This window comes from Diadema antillarum, unplaced genomic scaffold (assembly GCF_040938485.1).
Source record: "Diadema antillarum isolate AM-2024a unplaced genomic scaffold, OU_Dant_1.0 seq00001411_RagTag, whole genome shotgun sequence".
Classification (NCBI taxonomy): domain Eukaryota; kingdom Metazoa; phylum Echinodermata; class Echinoidea; order Diadematoida; family Diadematidae; genus Diadema; species Diadema antillarum.
Genome location: NW_027272165.1, coordinates 135596 through 156524, shown reverse-complemented (window position 1 = coordinate 156524; position 20929 = coordinate 135596). Strand labels below are relative to the sequence as shown.

General features: G+C 40.5%; 1 protein-coding gene across 1 annotated transcript in view; it reads right to left on the bottom strand.

Moving 5' to 3' along the window:
• Positions 1 to 1060: 1060 nt before the first annotated feature.
• Positions 1061 to 20929, bottom strand: part of LOC139709165 (uncharacterized) — a 71097-nt gene continuing 51228 nt past the window's right edge. Inside the window, exons 13-28 of the mRNA XM_071621120.1 lie at positions 20423 to 20747; positions 19833 to 19935; positions 18718 to 18954; positions 16044 to 16195; positions 15267 to 15664; positions 13836 to 13986; positions 11879 to 12225; positions 11021 to 11179; positions 10011 to 10302; positions 9326 to 9384; positions 7681 to 8522; positions 6902 to 7072; positions 5434 to 5571; positions 2950 to 3093; positions 2300 to 2508; positions 1061 to 1383 (exon numbers count right to left, since the gene is read on the bottom strand). Of these exons, the coding sequence (XP_071477221.1) occupies positions 1198 to 1383; positions 2300 to 2508; positions 2950 to 3093; positions 5434 to 5571; positions 6902 to 7072; positions 7681 to 8522; positions 9326 to 9384; positions 10011 to 10302; positions 11021 to 11179; positions 11879 to 12225; positions 13836 to 13986; positions 15267 to 15664; positions 16044 to 16195; positions 18718 to 18954; positions 19833 to 19935; positions 20423 to 20747 (3913 nt within the window). The 3' untranslated portion in view covers positions 1061 to 1197. The remainder of the gene's footprint in view (positions 1384 to 2299; positions 2509 to 2949; positions 3094 to 5433; positions 5572 to 6901; positions 7073 to 7680; positions 8523 to 9325; positions 9385 to 10010; positions 10303 to 11020; positions 11180 to 11878; positions 12226 to 13835; positions 13987 to 15266; positions 15665 to 16043; positions 16196 to 18717; positions 18955 to 19832; positions 19936 to 20422; positions 20748 to 20929) is intronic.

Genomic DNA, 20929 nt, shown 5'->3' with positions numbered 1-20929 from the left:
TTAGCTTCAGAGTGGTCTCATATTCAAGTAATGTGCAGTTTAATGTTTCCAGGTTAGCATGCTTGCACAGTGACGGGGCAATTAAACTTCACATTACTTGAATATGAGACCATTCTGAAGCAAATAATTTTCACACAACAGTAGATATATAATGTACTCTTAAATGAATCTCACAAGAATTGGAACAATCATCCCCCAGCATTCTCACTAATTCCCACTGATCAGTTACTAGCCATCCTCTTTAAGCCATGCACCTCTGACAGCAAGGTGTTTAGTACTTTTAAGACAAATCAATACATTGAGATGCCTTGCCATTTTTTGACTGCCATGCCAAAGTATGCATCAGAAGGATATGGTGGGTCTTAGACAATATTGGTACTAAACTAGAGAAAAAAGATATGACACAAGCATTCTAAAATGTTTGTGAATAAGTGATTCTAGTATTGTCTCAGAAGTACTGAACAAACCGACACAGTGGCATATAAACCTACAGTAAATAGTTAAAGCGATTATGGTAGATGAAATTTGAGGAAAGTTACACAAATATAATAATTACGATATCAAGGGAAAAAAAGAATCAAATACAATAGAATTTGACAGTCATCGTATCTAATGGGAAAAATAATATATGTTTGGTTAAAAAAGGGAAGAAATAGAAATATCTCGATCTTATTGTACAAACTAACCGAATCTTAAAAAGCTTCTAAATTCTAAATGGGCTAAAGGAATCATAGGACAGTGTATAGTCAACAGAAAATCCACAGCAAACTCCATAATGCTGTTCCTTTATGGGTAATATAAATTCATCAGCCCACAGTAGAACTAAAATTTACAAGATTATTATAAATACATAAATGATTAAAAAAGAAAAGAATCACCAAGCATTCAGAAGATAAAGTTTGACTGTAATCCAGCATGGAGATAAAGCCTATATGCTCAGTTCCTCACTACCTTTAGCCACATCTCATCACAAATGAAAAAAAAACCTCGAAATCATTAAATTTATGTATTCTTTTATCCTACAAAAAGAATGTCCTTTCCACTCATCTATTCTGTTGCTAAAGCGTACAAAGACTCGCAATAAATTTCCACTTAAAGAGGTGAAACAAGTACTCCGCTCGGATCAATTGCACAGTCCCAGGTACTCAATATCATGTTAGTGCAGAAGGGTGCATCAAGGAGTAACGCTAATGATTTTCACTGAACTGTTTCAATCAGCTCATCCACCTCGTCCCAGTTGATGACGATGCTCCCGCTTTCCAGAGACACGATCTCCTCCAATTCCCTGATGTCCACGGAGGCTGCGTAGTCGGCGTACTCCCCTAAATCGTGATCGTCGACGTCGCTGAATTCGTACTGAGGTTCTACAATCGTTGGAAGGCCCTATTGCAAGACAATCGTAGAGGAATACATTTTGGTGTTTATATCACTCATGTATAAATACAGTGCGTAAGGATTTGCGTCATCACTTTGACTGTCAAACACACACTGGTATCATTTTATTCATACCAATTTTCTTCACTGTCATTATTTCTATTGGAAACTGTTTCTATGAGGAGGAATAAGCAATGCAAATGAAGTCCGTACATCATTATCATCATTCTTTTCTTTGTTTTTTCATATAAATGCAGGCTAAAATACACACATGCAATACACACACCAAACCATCACCCTTCCACAAGTGAAGATTAACATAAATACTACTAACAGACCACTGTAACTGAAGGACTTCAACGGTTTCCTGTGTTGGAACCTCAAATTAATTTCTCAGTCATATCTCTGTGAAGCCCTTAAAGTACTGCTCTTCATTTCTTCTTGTAATTACTGTAAAATGAAAAATTTTCATGCGCATGAACACACTCACAAATTTTGCGCGGAGCCATGATTCGCAAAAAATAGAATGTATGTGAGAGTTTTGTCTACACAATGCACAGAATGCCACGTGCAATTTTGGGAAAGTTTCATGCCGCGAATGTTTCTGACTTACAGTGACTCATTAGTATAGTGTGGAGCCTGTGCAAGCTCTTTGGAAAAATCAAAATCCTAAAAAGAATGTGTTAATTAAACACTGAACTTTTGAAGATTGAATTGAAAATTCAAGTTCTCCAGTCGAATCAAGATTCCACTGAAGATATAATTCAATACATGGTAAACCACTCCAGGTATTTTATTTAGAGTCTGTTATGGCTAGACAAATCAGCACATGTTATACAAGGAAATACATCACTAAATGATAGCACTATAAAAATAGGTCTTACTGCTGGTCACCTTGCTGACCAACCAACCCCCAATCACTGACCTCATCCAGGTCACTATCATTGTCCAGGATCCTCTTCACGTCGTCTGACACGCTCCAGGGACTCAGGTCACTCACGTCTGACCCTTCCTCCGCCCCACCTCCTGGGGGTCTCCTGGACCCTGCTCCATAGGGCTGGTGCCTCGGGGATGGGGTGTGCAGGGGTGCAGCCTTGTAGGTGTAGGTGGCTGTGGGCACGGCTTCTCCTTTGCCTGTAAGAGGAATTTGTAAACATCTACGTAAAAAATCCTTCTATGCACGCACATAAACACATTCAGATGTGAGTGAGATGATGATACCACCGCTCCACAAGTCTTGCATTAACCTATAACAAATCTTCACTTCATCTCTCTTCTCATTCTGCTAGAATCACAAAGAATAAATTTATGCATATTTTGTACCAAATTACTGTACAGTTTTGACAGCATACATACAGGAGGTTTTTATTGCTCGATCACTGACCAAAAGCATAACTCATGACATTCCTTGCACAAACCAATGGGAGTGTTGCAAAGTCAAAACATTACCACCTCTGATACACAAGGAGATGTGGGTACAACCAGTTCAACTGTTTCATGGCAACCTCAGAAGACTCAAGACCACATCACTTTCTCCTCTTATGTCAGGTTGTGTGACGGAGAATCTATACTTACCGTAGACAGTCCTGTATTTCCTGGTAGGAACAGCCCCTGCAGCCTCTGCTGCGTTCTGTTTGAGCCTGTCGACGTAAGGGATTGGATTGTGAGCCCTGGGCCGCGTCCTCATACCGGGGTTCTGTCTGGGACTGACAATGGCTTCTGGAGATATAAGATAGGGTACAGAAAAAAAAAGAAAAAAGAATGAGTCAGTTCATTTAATTTCAAGTTAACCAATCTGTTAGAAAATCAGTGGCAACAACAACAAGAGACCCGCGGGTCTAGCGCTCACCTGAGTATCGCAAGTTTACCTTTCACGCAGTCACTAATCTAAATTATTCACAGCTCTACCAAAATTTGACCAGGCATTCTCAAGTAGAAGATGAAAATGTACAATAAGGGCCCAAATTTTTTAAGATTCCTTAATTTGGGGGGATTGGGGCCCCCTGGGGCCCTCTGGGTGGGGCATGGTGCCCATTTTGATAAATTGAGATCCTGACCCCCTAGGGATGCTACCTGCCAAGTTTGACAAAAATCCATCATGAGGTTTTCAGGAAGAAGATGAAAATGTACAATTCAGGCCCCCATTTGGACCCTTCCAACCACCACCCCCCCCCCCCCCCCCCTACCCAAGAGGGGCACCCCTGGATCTCCTATGAACAAACTTGAAACTACAGTCATTAATGTACTCACTCATAGTATTATCTCAGCTCTATATATAACTTCTGATTCTAGAGAAGATTTATAAAGATTCCTTCATTTGGGGGATTTGGGACCCCTGGGGGCCCCCTGGGTGGGGCATGGTGCCCATTTTAACAAATTGAGATCCTAACCCCCTAGGGATGCTACCTGCCAAGTTTGGTGAAAATAGGTCATGGGGTTCTCAAGAAGAAGATAAAAATGTACAATTTAGGCCCCATTAGGACCCCTCCTCACCCCCTCCCTCCCCTGGGTCCCAAGGGGGGCACCCCTGATTCTGCCATGAACAAACTTGAAACTACAGTCATCAATGTACTAACTCATAGCATTAACTTAGCTCTATCACTTCTGGTTCTAGAGAAGAAGATTTTTGCAGATATTCCTTAATTTTGGGGGGTTTGGGCCCCCTGGGGGCCCCCTGGGTGGGGCATGGTGCCCATTTTAACAAATTGAGATCCTAACCCCCTAGGGATGCTACCTGCCAAGTTTGGTGAAAATGGGTCATGGGGTTCTCAAGAAGACGATGAAAATGTACAATTTAGGCCCCATTAGAACCCTTCCCCACCCCCCTCCCCTGGGTCCCAAGGGGGGCACCCCTGATTCTGCCATGAACAAACTTGAAACTACAGTCATCAATGTACTAACTCATAGTATTAACTTAGCTCTATCACTTCTGGTTCTAGAGAAGAAGATTTTTACAGATTCCTTAATTTTGGGGGGTTTGGGCCCCCCTGGGGGCCCCCTGGGTGGGGCATGGTGCCCATTTTAACAAATTGAGTTCCTAACCCCCTAGGGATGCTACCTGACAAGTTTGATGAAAATCGGTCTTGGGGTTTTCAAGAAGAAGATGAAAATGTAAAAAGTTTACGCACGACGCACGACGGACGACGGACGACGGACGACGGACGACGCACGACGCACGACGCACGACGCACGACGGACGCCGGACGAAGGGCGATCGCAATAGCTCACTTGAGCCTTTGGCTCAGGTGAGCTAATAATGACTTCTAAGGTGCAGCCTTACAATTGCCGAAAATACTAGATGAAATTCATATGCTGATAATATCTGCTGGCATTAACTGGATTTAGCTGAATTTGAATTTACTTCATGCTGTTAGTACAGAAGCGATTAAATGCTTTGTACACAAGACTCCAGAGGTTGATGGCTGTAAGTCCTATCAAAAGCACTAGGCAATGGGGATCTATGGCTTTGCCTGCAATTCTATTACTGCTGCTGACAGCAGACTTGAACCAAGAACCTCATGAACAAGGGTCTGTGGTCGTATCCAATGGGCCAAAACAGTTCCTCATCTGAATGTTGACTGAATTAAAGTCTTAGGATTAACTTAAAAACTAATCCCACAGGTGGGACTCCACAGCTAGGTCTCATCATATCTCATTATTTACATTACAAAAAACTGGAACGGGTAAAACTCCAAGTTTTTTTTTTTTTTTTTTTTTTTTTTTTGTTTTGGGTGTACCATTTACATGTCATCAAAAACCTGCATAAAATTGGTGAGCTAGGGAGTGAGCATTTACACTGCCCTCCCCCCCCACCAAAAAAAAAAAACTGAAAAAAAAAAGCAGATTTTTTTTTAAAAACTCAACCTCTGAGGAGTTTTTCGTTTCCAGTCTTTTGCTCACACACAAAAAAAAAAGGAATATGTACAAAATTATGTGTTTCTTTTCGGTACCAGTTTTAACGCCCCGATGTCTAGTGCACCAAACGACCCTGAAAAAACAACAACAAACAAATAAGCCTTGAGTTCTTTTAAGTCTTGTATCTAGACTCCATCCACTCACCTCTCTCCCTATGTGTACCCGTGTTGCCCAGTTCGGCCAGCCTGGATGTATACGGGGTTGAAGACCGAGGAGTGGGCTCTGGAGTAATTCCCCTCCTCTCTACTTGCTGACGTCGAGTTTGACCGAGGGTCATTGTGGCTAAAGACAAAAGGATTTACATTCAATCAGGAAATTATAATTCATTTACGGCACAATATTTCTGAATTTCTCACAATGCTGACTAAGATGAAAGTTGAGGGAACATTTGTAGTGCTTGAACAATAATCAGACATTTCTCACAGATGATTTGCTTAGTGTGGAAAAAAAGTTTGACATGCAATGGATGAAGATTATAAGAACTTTTACATATGTTCATTATCCCTTGCCAAATTTCTTTAGTTTATTGGCCCGTTTGTTTCTCTAGTTTTTGGCTCCCTTGTTTGTGCATCTGTTTTCCATCAACTTCTGAAGACTGAATTTGGCTTTCAGTGGCAGCTCCTTTAAGAGTAATCTGAAGAAAAATATTTTGAACAGTTATAAGAATTGTTGATTCTTTATTGGTTGCAAAGAAGTGTAAAATCCAACCTTATATTCTATTGGAATTACAGCTAAGCAGCTCCATCCATCCACTACCTCTTGTGTCCTTCTATTTTTTTTTTTGTCTTTTATCTTCACTCCACGCATTAAGCTGCTTTCTCCCCCCCCCCCCCCCCTCTCTCTCATACACACACACACACACACTCACACACACATACACACACACACACATACTATTTTGTTTCTCTCCTCTCTTTTCCGGCATGACAGCGACTTAGTGTAGGGATTTGTTCAGGGTTTTTGTTTCGGATAAGTTAGGTTATAAGTCTTTTTGTCTTAGTTTCTTTGTTTCATCCATTTTCAATGCTTATCAGTCTATCGATCATATAATTTCTTGTATTACGTGTGGGGGGAATGCAGCCTACAAGCTCAGCTTTTTAGCATTCCTCCCCATTTCCAACATTTTCCTATACCTACAAGTTTTCTGTAAATTTATCCTTTACTTTGTATGATGAAATTTATGCACTGTATTCAATTTTTGTAATATATTTATATGTTTTTGTTGGAAATGAAAAATAAATGAATGAATGAATGAATGAATGAATATTCATTATTCTTCATCCACTTAAACACTTACCACATAACATACACAAGCTGAGCTCCAGTAATTACAGATGTAGAAGAAGAAAAGAATAATGCCTCCGGCCACACTTCATGGCGGAGGCATAAAAATGACCACAACTAGCTATCTTTAAAAAAAGAAGAAGAAAAGAGAAGATATCATCTCACAACACACCTTGGATTTTCCAAGCCACCAAATTGTTATAAAATTGAGGTCTTCTTTGGCCCCCTATATGAGTTCCTCCGAGACTGCAACTTTGCATTCTCTCTTTTCCAAAAAATACATCCTCATGATAGTCGAACACCATTTTTACATTAAGTCTATCAATACCTGTGGCAGGCCTCTCAGTGGACGGTCTGGGTCTTGACCTCTGAATCAGCCTGGTCTTCTGACCCTCCCCGCCTCTGGCCCCCTTCATCTCGGCCAGCTGCTGGGTGTACGTCTTGGGCGTCCGAGGGTACTGCTTCCTATTCTTGTTCCATCCCGGCAAACGCTTGGAGCCTGGTGAGACAGAAGACAGGCATAACATTCAAACCACTGACTGCTGGTGTTCAGACAAAATGACATGTTTTCTTATAAACTAAATCTATCAAGACATACTCGAGCTGGTGGACTCTTGGGAGGCAATAAACAGCATGACACTCAATTAACTGGGCTTTAGACTACTGCGAAAGTGGAAATTTTGGCAATATAGAAATTTTCGTGTGTTTCACGTGACCACATGCTGGCGTGAAAATAAAAGCACACAGATATTTTTGTTTGTTTATTACATGTTCCACCAATTAATGGCTTAATTCCTGCGTAAGTAAGAAAAACGCAAAAATTCATTTTACCTTGCCAAGTGCCAGAAATCAATTGTGCGCAAAAATCCACTTCCGCAATAAATGAAGTATCTTCTTACTAATACCAATAAAAAAAAAAAAACAACTGAAAACCCTTTTGGACACACAAGAAGAATATATTGCACACCACTCTCTAGACGAAATTCCATTTTGTTTTCGTTTTTGGACAGTTGTCATCCATGTTCCAAATGCAAAAAAAAAGAAGAAGAAGAAAAAGAATAGAAAATTAAGATGATTGAGTAGCTAATCATGAATCATAAGTTTTACCATAGAGTCTCTGCTTGGCTTTCAGGTCACTGGTAGAGGGCGCCCTACTGGAGCCGACCTCTGCCTTCATCTCCTGCAGCATATCTGTGTACGTCTTTGATCTCCTTGGCGTCGCATATTTTTTCCTCGTCACCTCCGGCCTCTGAACTCTAACGATGTCCTTGTAGGACCTGTCCATGTACTGCAACAGTGTGACGTTCCCGTCGTCAACATCGCGATTGTTCTCCTCCTCTTCCTCGTCTGGCGGTGGGGCAACAAGGTCAGACATCTCATCCAGCACCAGCTGTAAGTCCTCGTCACTGGATCTTCGTTCGACAAACTGCACAGATCTCTCCAGGCTGCCCAGCAGCGTCCGCCGCGCTGGTTGAGGTTTCTCGTCCGCCCCAGCTCTGCTTCTGCGATCCTCAATCCGCCTCTCACCCGACTCGTCCCTGATGTCTTGATGCTCGGAGTTCTGTTGGCGAGGAGCCAAAGGCTGTCTGCCCCTGAATGCTCCACTGTCGATGAACATGTAGGTTCCCTTGGCAACAGGGCGGGCATCATTTCTCCTCGTCTTCTCGGAAGGACCAAGCCGGTCATCTCGGCTCTGGCCAGCATCCCCTGCAAGTACTCTCGTCCTGGCCAGCCCAGATGACCCAGGGCCTTGTTCAGCTGGGGGCTGTCTGCTTGAAGCTGGCTGAGGTGTCTGCCGGGCTGTTGCGAGGGTCGTTGCTTGCTTGGTGGTCTTGGAAGGTCTTGATGGGGGCGGTCTCTGGGGAATGTTTGGCTTCTCCTCAAAGATTTCTGCCATCAGAGCCTTAGCCTGGGTTAGTCTGTCTTCAAAGTGGTCCTTCTGCTTCAGTCTGAGTTTGGAAAAGCAGAGGAAAAGAAACAGACTAGCCTTACTTCATGAAACTTCAATTTTGGCATACTGTAAACATGGAAATTTTCGCGCATTTCGTGCAACCAGAAACTAGCATAAAAATAAAAGCATGCAAATATTTTTCCTTGCCATATGTTCCAGTAGATGTCTTGCTTCCGCGGAATTTAAACACAAGAAACTTATCTTACCCGGCTGACTGTGAAAAATTAGTTGCACAAAAATATCCACATTTACAGTACTTTGTCCTAACCCTGCAGTCTCCAACAAGTAAACCTACTTTTCTGCCATGCGCATGTGGGTTTGAAAAAGCACTTCTGCTTAAACTGATGCCAAAGCCAGAAAGTGCTAATTACCTCCTGCACCAAAAGCAAAGCTCATCTCCAGATTTATCTTGTTAAATCAACTAGATTATTTAATCACTATTTCCAGTTGTTGATGTCTCTCTACCGGTACGAGCAGGTACCTCACTCTAGGTTTATTTAGTAGTAACTTGCAAAATATGAATCTATTAACAAAACAAAATTTGGCATTTTATACAAATAACTCATTGTGAGCGAATTAAAAGCCTTCCACTACATAACATATTAAATTTATGCAAAGGAAAGCCTTTTCAGGCTCAAGGGTGATGAAAGAAAAGTACACTGTAAAAAAGCAAACAAAAACAAATTAAAAATAAAAACAAAGACTCCCAAAATTGTGTTTGATGGAGTGACAAACCACAACTTATGCTCTGGTTGACATTAATGCTACCATGTGTCAAAAACTACTTGCGTTGGGACTTACTCTCTCTTCATCTTCTTCTCATTCTCAGCCTTCTTGATTTCTTTTGTGGATGTTGGGATCTGCAGGTTGAAAAGGAGAGTATGAAATGGGTCATGAAATTTTGATTAAGCACCGTATGACAATAATGCTGACAATAATGTATCTTGTACAGCACTGGACTTTGCATAAGAACTGTATCAACATGCATTCTTTGCAGCACAATTGAAAATGCACATTGAGAAATCGAAACATGTAACTGTAAAACTCTTTAGTTTATCAGTGGAAGCATATGTAAATACCAACATTTATACAATCATGTGCAATCTTCATCCTCCTCCTCCTCCTCCTCCTCCTCTTCCTCCTCATTATAATCATCATCCTCATCACTGTCATCAGCATTGCCATTATCACCAACGGGCGACTGATGCCAACCCCTCGTGGTTCCCCCAAGGTGATTGGTATTTTTCAGCAAATGGCATCAACCAGGCACATTGTGCCAAATGAGGAGTCATCATTACCATTACCATCATCATCATCATCATCATCATCATCATCATCATCATCATCATCACCACCATCATCATCATCTCATCATCATTGTCATCCGCAGCATCACCATCATCACTATTATCATCATATCACACAGAACCAAGGACAGCATCACATTAATAGCAGCTGCCACACCTGCAGCAATGCCACTACTTACCTGACGGAGAGCCCCTGAAGCGGACTTGAACGGTCGATGCTCCGCCTCTATCTTCTCCCCCCTCTTCTTCTTGTACTCTACCACCTGCTCCTTCTTCCTTCTCTCCATCCACTCCCTGATTCTCTGCTGTTCTTCCTTGGGCCTCTGCTTGGGCTTGGCGGCAAAGGGCCACGGCTCGGGTGGCTCCTCCCGCTGCTGCTGGTCCCGCGGCGAGAAGATCTCCTGGAGCTGTCTGTCCGTCAGCGTGGTCAGGTCCAGATCCCCCAGGTCATCATCCCCGTACTTGGCTTGCCTGGGAGAGATGGTGCACAAGACTAGATATGGGTTCACGACATTCACACTAAAAAATTAGATTGGATGTAGTCCTTTTCCACACGAGTCTTCACACAAATTACGTGCATTTGTGCATAGAACATAATATGTAGATTTAGTATGGCTGTTCTATAAACAATAAAAATTTATATTCAGAGGATTCCAACAGAAAACAGAGACAGTTTTTCCATAGAAGAAATACTTACCATTCTTTTTTAATGCTGCAACACTTTTCAAAGATGTCTGTTTGTTCTTCTAAGTATTTGTCATTTACCAACAACAGAAAAACTTCTATTATAGCGATCCTGAGGTTTAATGAATTGACCAATAAATAGAGGAGGGAAAATCTTCACTCTTTTTGTTATCCTTATCATTTCTATATTCACACAATTCACAACAGACAATCAGTGCTTTTTTGTGTTTCTGTAATCGGAAGCATTTGATATAAATCCATAATTACTATTTTTAAAGAAGATCACTCAACATCTTCACTGAGATTAATTCTATTTTTTTTTAGCCACTTATGGTGCTGAGCATCCTTACCCCACACTCAAAACAGAACTTCAATTAACTCATTTGGGGCTCTATGAATGACACTGGACATCATCTGGATTGAATGGGCAGTTTAAACCTCATAAATAAGACAATTTCATCAACTTCAGGACATCAGCCATGCAACAGAAGGTGATTACACACACCTGATCTTCACACGCCTCTGGGCGGCCTTCTGTTGCTCCTCTGTGATACCAAACTCCTCCGCATCCATCTCATCGCCTGCAATGACCTCAGCAATGATGTCACTGACCCCGCTGATGCCTGAAATACCCAGGGTCAAATTCCCCTCTGTCACCTCGGTCCTACAAAAATGATGAACGGAATGAAAGAACAAAAAAAAAAAATAAGTATCCAATGACAGAAAACGCTTTGCCAAAGAACAGTTTATTTCACATGTGAAGCTAAAATCCAAATGACATTACCATCTATTGTAACAATGCAATGTAACAGCCAGTCAACTAAAAATATAATACTGGCCTCATTAGATACTTCGCTCTTTCCCTCCCCTATTCATCAACTACTATCACAATTGCATCTAAAATAGTATTCATGGATGTAAGAGGAAATAAATGAGCACTACTTTTCAAATTCGAATGGACACAGGAACTTGCTATGTATTTGACAATTCTCAGTCCTTGATTGAGTTCTCCGTTGATGGTTGGGGAATGTAAACACAATTGCATTTCTTCAATACTTATCAATGTGAAATACATTTGTCCTTTATTCCAATCTGACAAAGCTGCACTACATAGAAATTTGCAGAATGAATATTCAAAATTCAAGCACTCCACTTAGTCTATCAGAGATGTTATTCTGTTCATCTTTATTTTTATGTCAGTCAAAACACCTGTATGTCAGAGATTGTGGCTCATTAACCATTCCATTCCATTTTGTCTACAAACCATAAAAGGTGCTATAAGCACACATAATTAAAGTTAGAGTATTTGTCACATTTGCTTGAAAATTCTCACGCCTGTAACAAGTACCCTGGTTCACCTCACCTCTCCAATTCACCCTCTCCATCTTTTTCCACTCCTCCATCAATCCTCTCCTCATCTTCCCCTTCCCCGCCTCCCGCATCATCCTTCCCGTCTCCCCCCTCTTTGGTCTCTCTCCTCTCCTCCTTGGTGTCATCCCGAGCGGCAGGAGCAGCTGCAGATGATAAAGAAGCGGGAGCAGGGGCCGATGCCGCAGCCGACGCCCCTGGAGGAGGGGCATCACTCTCCCTTTTATGAGTTCTTCTCGCTGGATCCTGGAAATCCTTGAAGGAGTAGTCCGGTCTCTCCCTGGTCTCCTGGGGTCCTGAGGCAGCCATGGCATCTGAGAGATTCTCCATGGTGTGTAGAAGCTGGACCATACAAGGGGCAATTAAACAGGGTCAAACTGTCAAACGACCTAATGTGCTTTCAACAAAAATATCTTTCTACATTATCATTCAACTGATTCTTTTTTTTTTTTTTGGAGGGGGGGGGGGATTTGCATTTTCATCTATCTATGCATGTCTATATGCTGGGCTCGACATTAGCAGTGGCCCAGTGGCCTAAGGCCACTAAAAATTGATGTCAGGCCACCAAATTTTTCATAGTGGATTGTTATGTTTCCTTTCATTCGGGCCAATACATTTCCTCTTTACGGCAACCAAAATTTCAAATCTAAAGATTTTAGTTGCCTGAACAGGCCTCCTGAGAAAAAAAAAAAAAGTTAGTCCTGACATATGTCTTGACTGTCTCCCTCTGTCTTTATGCCCATGAAACAATATATAGACATGCTAAAAAGAGGACACAGGACTTGAGCTGGAAGATCTAGGGGATGTTATCCTGGACAAGAAATACTGGGCTGTCATGTAATGAGGAACTGCAAGGACTTGGTTAAAGTAAGTAACTAAGTATTTATGCATACTTAAATTTTACTCTCATGACAACTTGTAGAACTTGTGAGCATGTCTAAGGTTTTCCAGAGACAAGCCATTGTATGGAATCTACATGTACATGCAGCCTGTGAAGCGGATAAATGCTTTATCAGTCAGTGGACTGCTTTAAACTTTGCAAAAGAAGAGAAACATGAATCATAAATTAAAATACACGGGAATACTGGCAGATTGAGTATGTGATTAACCCTTTTGGCATAAAGAAATAAAGAAGTAAACTCATGACATAGTAACTCACCTGTGACAGCCAAAAGTTCTCGCACAAAGCAATTTTCATTTCATCAAGAATTAGAAAGTTAAATAATGATTTAAAGAATTATGATTCAACTGTCTGAAGACACTCCGCTTCTTGTGTTTTTTTCACGTGTGTCAAATGCCGCAGTTACGTCATTCGACATGTTGCAAATATGAAGGAAAACTAATCTATGCAACTGTATAGAAGCAAAAGCTACAGATGAATTAACTTCACTTTGTCTGAAAAATAATTCCACACAGCCATAACTACAAGTTGTATAGTCTCTAGACGTAACAATTATCTGTCATAACAAGATATAACACCAGCATGGGTAAAATCAAGATCTGATCAAGGAAGTCATTTGTGGAATGAAATTGAGTGTATCAAATATGAGACCAAATAGTATTCACATACCTGCATTAGATGCTATTCTATGGGAAAACCTTGTCTCATATGGCTTGAAATCTTTTGTAAATAGGGAGTCGGTACAATCTCACTTTCATTTCATTATGTTTCATTGGGAATGACAAAATGATTATAAGCTTTGCTTTATGAAAGAAAGAAAAAAAACAACAGTAGGAGGACGAGGAGGAGGAGAAGGAAGAGAAAGCAGAGGAGGGGATGAGGAAAAAACTATTCTTTTCTCCCCTTTCTTGTCACATTTTAAGTACTAACCGAGTCTTGCAGTTACCTTTATAAGATTAAACATACTACTGTAACACTTTGCAAACAGGTAAAAACTGCAAATTATCACATTTTTTTTTTTCAGTGCTGTCAGAACAGCATGAAATCTCACCAGTCTGGTGTTGCTGTAATCTCTCTGCATGGACTGCGATACCTCGCCGACTGCTCCAAGTCTCTGGTCGATGTCGGCCAGCTGCCGCTGGATGCGATCACGAGACTTCCCCCGTGATAAGCTGAGCTGGGATGGCATCCTAAGGCCTCGTCTGTTGGGGGAAGTTGCATGATGCAAAGATTCCATAGTCACATGTGATTTCCTAGTGAATACAGAGTGCTTTACTACTCCCATCCAGATACCCCTATCCGAGATGAAATGGACCAGGTAGTTAATCACTGATAAATACTCGAGTCTGTCACAGACAGTATACTATATCTTTACTATTTATTTGTTTTGCGATTGCTTGTCTGAACTGTTTATCGTTATGGCAACAAGTACACTCTATCGGTTATCATCTTTGGCATATTAAACATGTATTTGTTCTTCTGAGGGTCAACACCACAAAGCGTGACATAAAAATCCTGTATAGTTAATGTGACAGGTTACTTCTGATGGAGCAATAAAACTCTGCAATGTTTGGATATAAACCTGTCAAATTTGTTTGCCAGAAGGCATGAAGGCCATTCACATATCTTTTAATGGGGGCAAGGTGAGCCCAGGGTGTGTGTACTGATAGGATCGATCTTATGTTCATAACCTCAGGTCACTGCATGGGTGTGGTGATAATTCAGCATAGAAAATATTTCACCTGATATCAAGAGAAGCAAATACTGACATTTTTTGGGATTTGTTACCAGCATGTATACATTATACATTAGGTCCAAGAATATGTGTGCCTATGATTTTTATTACGGCTATTACTCTAAAACATCAAATAAGTCACACTCATTTACATCAATGACGCGCAATTCGCTAATCAGTTGCAGGTCAAGGGATGTAGTCAATGTCAAATGTATCCTCAGGTAATGAGTGAAGGTACAATTGCCAAGGTTCATGAGATGCACAGAGACACATGCAGTATATGGATGGATGACTGAACATTTCTGTACTCTTTCAAGGGGAACAGTCGCTTAAATCTGGATAAAGGTCCAGTCCCATGCTCTCCTGATTAAGCGGTGGTGTGGTATGTAAGTCAGATGCATTTGCACCAAATTTGTTTGTGTTATTCACTCATGCATGTGCAACACTGCCTAAATACAGTTAAATTTACAGTGCATCATTTGAAGAGTTCCATCACAAAACGGGCTTTGTGCCAATTTTAAACATTTAAAAGTAAGTCCATAATCAGACAGAGCAAAACAATACATTTCCCGTGATACCACACTTATAACATAACAAGGAACATTCTTGAAGGTATGACTAAAATCATCCCATATTTTCATATTGTTTGCTCTTTTTTTTCAACAGATTTACTTGTAAATATCTCAATTAACAAGAATGGAGTTAGCTCATTTTGTGATAAAACTCTCTGTTTCCAATCGTACTCACTCAGCCTTATCCAGCTTTGCTTCCAGCAATTTCCTGGTCAGCTCGTCTCCAATCTTCCTCCTCCTCTCCACACCACTGGCGTCCTCCTCATCCTCCAGGAGGGCCAGCCCGTCCTCCGGGACCGCATCCCGGTGGAAGAGGGCCTTGTAGTGCAGCTCGGCGACGCTGGGATCATTCTCCGCGACGTCTCCCTCTCTATCGTCACTCTTTCTCCTCCTCTTTGCATCGCTCTCTCCCGGCTTCCTCCCGGAAGAGCCATCTTTCGGATCCTCACCGTCGCCATGGCGACCCTCCTTCCGTTTCGAGTCTGGATGCATAGGAATGTCCCTGAAGACGTCTTCAGCATTGATGTCAACAACATTGATGAAATTTCTTGATGATGAGCCTGGCTGTCCACCCTACAAGAGAAAATTCAAACACATCATTAGGGATGTTCTGATTTGTCAAGATTGTGATAATGTGGATAAACCTACAACTTCCTTAACTTTCTGTTCATTTTCACACAGACATTCATCTCACTCCATACCAGTCCTTTATGTGCCAGGGGCTTTGGACAGTGTGTACATGGCTATGGGGGTTTTCTATGCTCATCGACGCTCAAAAAATACAAAGGGTTAACCTATTTGTCTACTGGTACCTGGTGGGTCTTGTGCAAGGTCTATGGGGATTTCCAAATCTTGCAAAGGAATAGGTTAACCCTTTCACTGCTAGGTACTGTGGCTAGTGTGTACAATGGTATAGGGGTTTACTGTGCCAATTTGGCACTCAGTATCTCACCTGAGAACCAGTAAATTGGGAACCATCGGTACCTCTTCCAGATCCAAACCTGAGGCCAAAGAAGATGTCGGGTGCGATGATATTCCCAGCTTTGTTCAGACCTGTTGCTGCTGATGTGTACTGCTCCTCTGCCTCCTCCTTTGTAGGCTTTTCTGTAGTCCAAGATTTTATACACACATTACTACAATATCACACACATAATATGTATATTATGTAATTTTGTGCTTTAATAGGAGTCAATTGTGCAGAGCAGATGCACAAATTTAGTGGCCATTGTTGAAGCACATATTGTTTTATGTCACTATGTGAAATTTGCCTTATCATACATCCTACTACACAAGAGGAAATTTTCCATGAGTAACTTTCTGTCCCTGGCCTGGTAAGATAGATTTTGCTTGTTTTTAATCCTGTGGAATTGAAATATGAAGTGGTATTACAAACAGCCAAAAATTAATGTGTTTTTATATTCTGCTAGTTTCATGTTGCGCAAAATGCACAAAAATTTCCATTTTACAGTACTTAAGAAGTTACTCTTTGTAATGTAAGAAGGCAAACCATAATTTTTGTAGCCAAGCAAGTTTATGTTATTGGATGTTATTCAGACTTTCTATGCACATATCTGCACACAAAGAACTTACCATACCCCAGTATATCACATTTCAGCATAACCATGAGGACAGCGTCAAATGTAATCAAACAAATTTGTGACTTAATTAACGGACACATTGCAACAAGTTCACACATCACATTCACAAGCTACCAGAAGCTGGAATGTCTAAACTGTGCAGAATACAAGCAAAAGAAACACAAAAACAAAATAACTTCACGATCACTGCAATGTGCTCATTTACAATCCTCTACTCTTTTCTACCTCTACTCTCTACCTCTACTTTTTCTTATATATATTAACGATATTATAAATTCCTCAACCCTTCTCACCTATGTATTATTCGCGGACGATACCAGTGTCTTCTACTCTCACAACTGTTTAAACACACTAGTGGATATACTTAATTCTGAGCTTGCAAAAATTTCTACATGGTTTAAATGCAATAAATTATCACTAAATATAGATAAAACGTGTTTCATAAACTTCAATACTTCACATTTGCAACCGATAATGCCTAATAACATTATTATTGATGGTATGCCCATTATTGGAAAAAAATCAACTAAGTTCTTAGGGGTAACCCTTGACTCCAATTTAAATTGGAATAACCACATTGATAATATAACCACATTAATATCTAAAGTCATTGGAATATTTCGGAGATTAAAATATTTTGTAACGGAAAAAGTACTCACTATGTTATACAATGCATTAATCTTACCGTATATTAATTATTGTAATGTTGTCTGGGGAAACTGTAATAAAACCAAAGTAAATGTTATTTTTCTTTTACAGAAAAAGGCAATAAGAATATGTACTAACTCACATTATTTAGAACATACTGATCCATTATTTCTTAGACTAAAAGTTCTTAAAGTTGACGATATACACAAATTTCAAACAGCAATATTTATGTTCAAATACACGCAAAATCTACTCCCACTCTTCCACAACGCATTTTCCCTTAACAGGGATGTCCATGCTTACCCCACGCGCCATCGTAATGATTTCCATTTGAATAACCCTAAACTCTTATTAGCTCAAAAATCAATTCGGCATAACGGGCCTGATATTTGGAATTCACTCCCTCTCCACATAAAACAGTGCACATCTCTCTATTCCTTTAAGGCAAATACAAAGAAATATTTCTTGGCACAATATCATACGGTACAGTAATCATTAAACATGTACCTCTTATACTCAACAACAAGGCAATATTTTGGTCCACCCCCTTTTCCCTTTCTTTTACTTTGCTGCTTGACCCTTCGCCCATATTATAACATATTCAATCATTTTCTTAGAAGTGCTGACCATCAACACTTTCGCGCTTCATCACCTGCACACGCACTCACAGGCACCACTCCTGTTTACCAAGTAATTGTATAAAACTGGATTTACACGCATTTTAACATGGCCCATCCGTATTAGTGTTCAAGTACTACAATAAAAAATGGTAATTTAACTCTGGCTGTCCGTCTGTTCAAGCACGGCTTATAACGGCGGCCCTCTGCATTATATGTATATATTATATATTGTACTGTGAATCAAGTCATTATTGGCCATATAAACATTTTGTATGTTATTTAACGTTTCATTTGTCTTTATATACAAAATATGACTTACTATGTAATATGTCAATAATTTTCAGAATTGTATTTGTGTAATTGAACCTGCCTTTGTTATTTTTGTATTCTGAAAGAAAATATGAAATGCAGAAAATAAAATCTTTTCAAACAAACAAACAATCACACACACAGTTCATATGCAGTTATATGCAACTCATGTGCACATATTTTGGGATGATGAGACTTCTGGAATATGAACTTTGACCTTCCACAACATTTACAAGGATGAAGCATCTGCATAAGTTGCATCTACTTTTGCAGAAAATGGGCTTGTTTCTTGCTTTCTGAATTTTTACTTTATTGTAACGAGAGTTTCCTTATTATCACGTTCGTTATAACGGGAGTGCACTGTAATGCATGCATGAGATTAATTACACATGGTATAATTAAATCAAACTTGCTCTGAAGGCTGACCATCATTCCTGGCTGGAATACCCACCTGTTTTTGTGTCAGCGCGATGCATCCCCTCAAGCCTTTCCCTCATTTCGTCCAGTGTTTCCGTGCCTTCCGTCTCTGTGCCGACATCGAGGGTCTCCTTCGTCTGTGTTTCGGCCTCTCTCGGTTTGACCACCTCAGGAGGCTGTTGCAGTTTCATGACTGTCTCATAGTGGATCTGTGCTGAGGTCGGCAACAGAGGGCGTGCATCAGGGTCATGGAGGGCCTCGTCATATGTTCCTTCAAGCATATAGGAAATAATGTGTGGAAAGACAAACAGTCATATCATATCATGCATGAACTTCAAGACATGGTTATTCACAAAATTAAGATTTCATATGATCACAAATATCACTTAACCCTACCAAACTCATGCACACTTGTAAACAGTAAATGGATTAAACACTGCTTATGCTCATCTGCAATCTGGTTGTCTATTTAAAAAGAATGTCAGTTCTCAGCAAGCTTCGCTTGTTATACAGTACATGAATAATGAGGTCGAGTGCTACTGGTAGATTTCTTTTTCTCTCTCATGCAATTCACTTCATACTGCATTCTTTCCTTCAGATAATGTTCTGTACAAAGTGACACACAGTTTACCAGTTATATAATTTGGGAAATTACTTGTACCCCTACAAATTGCTGCTATTTTGTTTCCACTTAAATGCGGTCCTGGAATTGAATCATATACATGTGTCATTAGATTTCAGAATAGACTGTCTTCATAGAGTACTTGGAAACACTGGGTCAAGATGCTTTAAAAATGTTTCATTGCAGTCTTCAATGATCATTTGAATGGAGAAATGAAAGACAGAGAGTCTCTAGCCTTCTGCAGGAACTCAGAAAACCACCTGGCAGACATGCAGTCCCATATAGCTGCATTTGTGTGGGTATTCTGGTTGGCTCACCAATTTAATTTTCAGAATATAGTGCTCAAAATACTGTTGCTATACCAAGACATTTATGATTAACAAAAGACAATGATTTGGGAGATCCTATCCTAACATTTCAGATTTAGTCAAAGTATGTCTGCATCAGTAATCTACTCAAGACATTGATGTAATTGTAAAAGATGACAGGTGAAAGTAAGAGAGGGCAGTCCTGTTTTCTTTCCCCACCTGGTTTGATGGCATAGCCTCTCCCAAGATCATCCACCTGAGTCTCCACATCATGTCTTTCCACTGGTGAAACTCTGGATGGTGGACTGGGTTGAGAGACCAGCTAAAATGCAAGGAACCAAGGTATACTATAAGTCCAGATTTTGATGCACGAATATGAACTTGATATCGTATATTATCAAATTGTTTGACATTCTTGGGTTGTCAAAATAATTGTATGTTACGTGTTAATCTGATGTTCAGATAATTGTAATTAGGTCACACTGAAAATCCATCAGCCATTCACAATCAAAATTTCATGACAACATCCTGAATGACTGTGCCAGAAGAAAGTTGAAAAACATTCTGACTAATATGTGGTATGTGGTATGCACTGTCAGTCAACCTGTTAATCATACCATCCACTCACAAAACTTCATAAACATCTTAATAGACAAGTTATATCTTCTTGCATGTCTTTGGGAATATGGTGGAAATTAATCTCTATTTGTGTGTTGTTGTTTCCTTGTTTGTCTGTCTGTCTGTTTTTGTGTGTTTGCCAAAAGGAGAGGTGGACAATAAGGGCAAAGCTTGAAATCTGAAGCACATACTTTTGATTTATGTGCAGTTCCTCCTTCAGCCCTCGTCGTTGAAGTGGAAGATTTCTCCGTCCTGGGCTTCACCACCAAAATCTGGTTCCTCTGGGGGGTGTCACACCCCTCTCCTTCCCTCTCTTGCTCGCCCTCCTCCCTGGGAGATTCCAAATCCTGTACACCGATGTCTCCATTTTCTGCCGAGTCATTTGTCTCCTCGTCTCTGTTGCCCTGCTTGGAGTCTGCTTGCCTGTTGAAATATTTCACCCGCTTCTTCCTTGGAAGTCCCTGTGTTTCTGACAAAGTTTTGGCCCTATTGGCTGCTTGTTCACGCCGTCTTTGTCTGATGGGGGGGGGGGGGAGAATTTTTGTGATTGAAAGAAAAGATATAAAAAAGAGCACTTCAATAATGACGAAGCATAATGCCTGGAGGACAATTACAAAACAATACAAAACAAGGCACCCCCACACAACATAAAACAAAACAACTGTAATAAAAGGAGGAAAGTCACACTAAATTGCAAG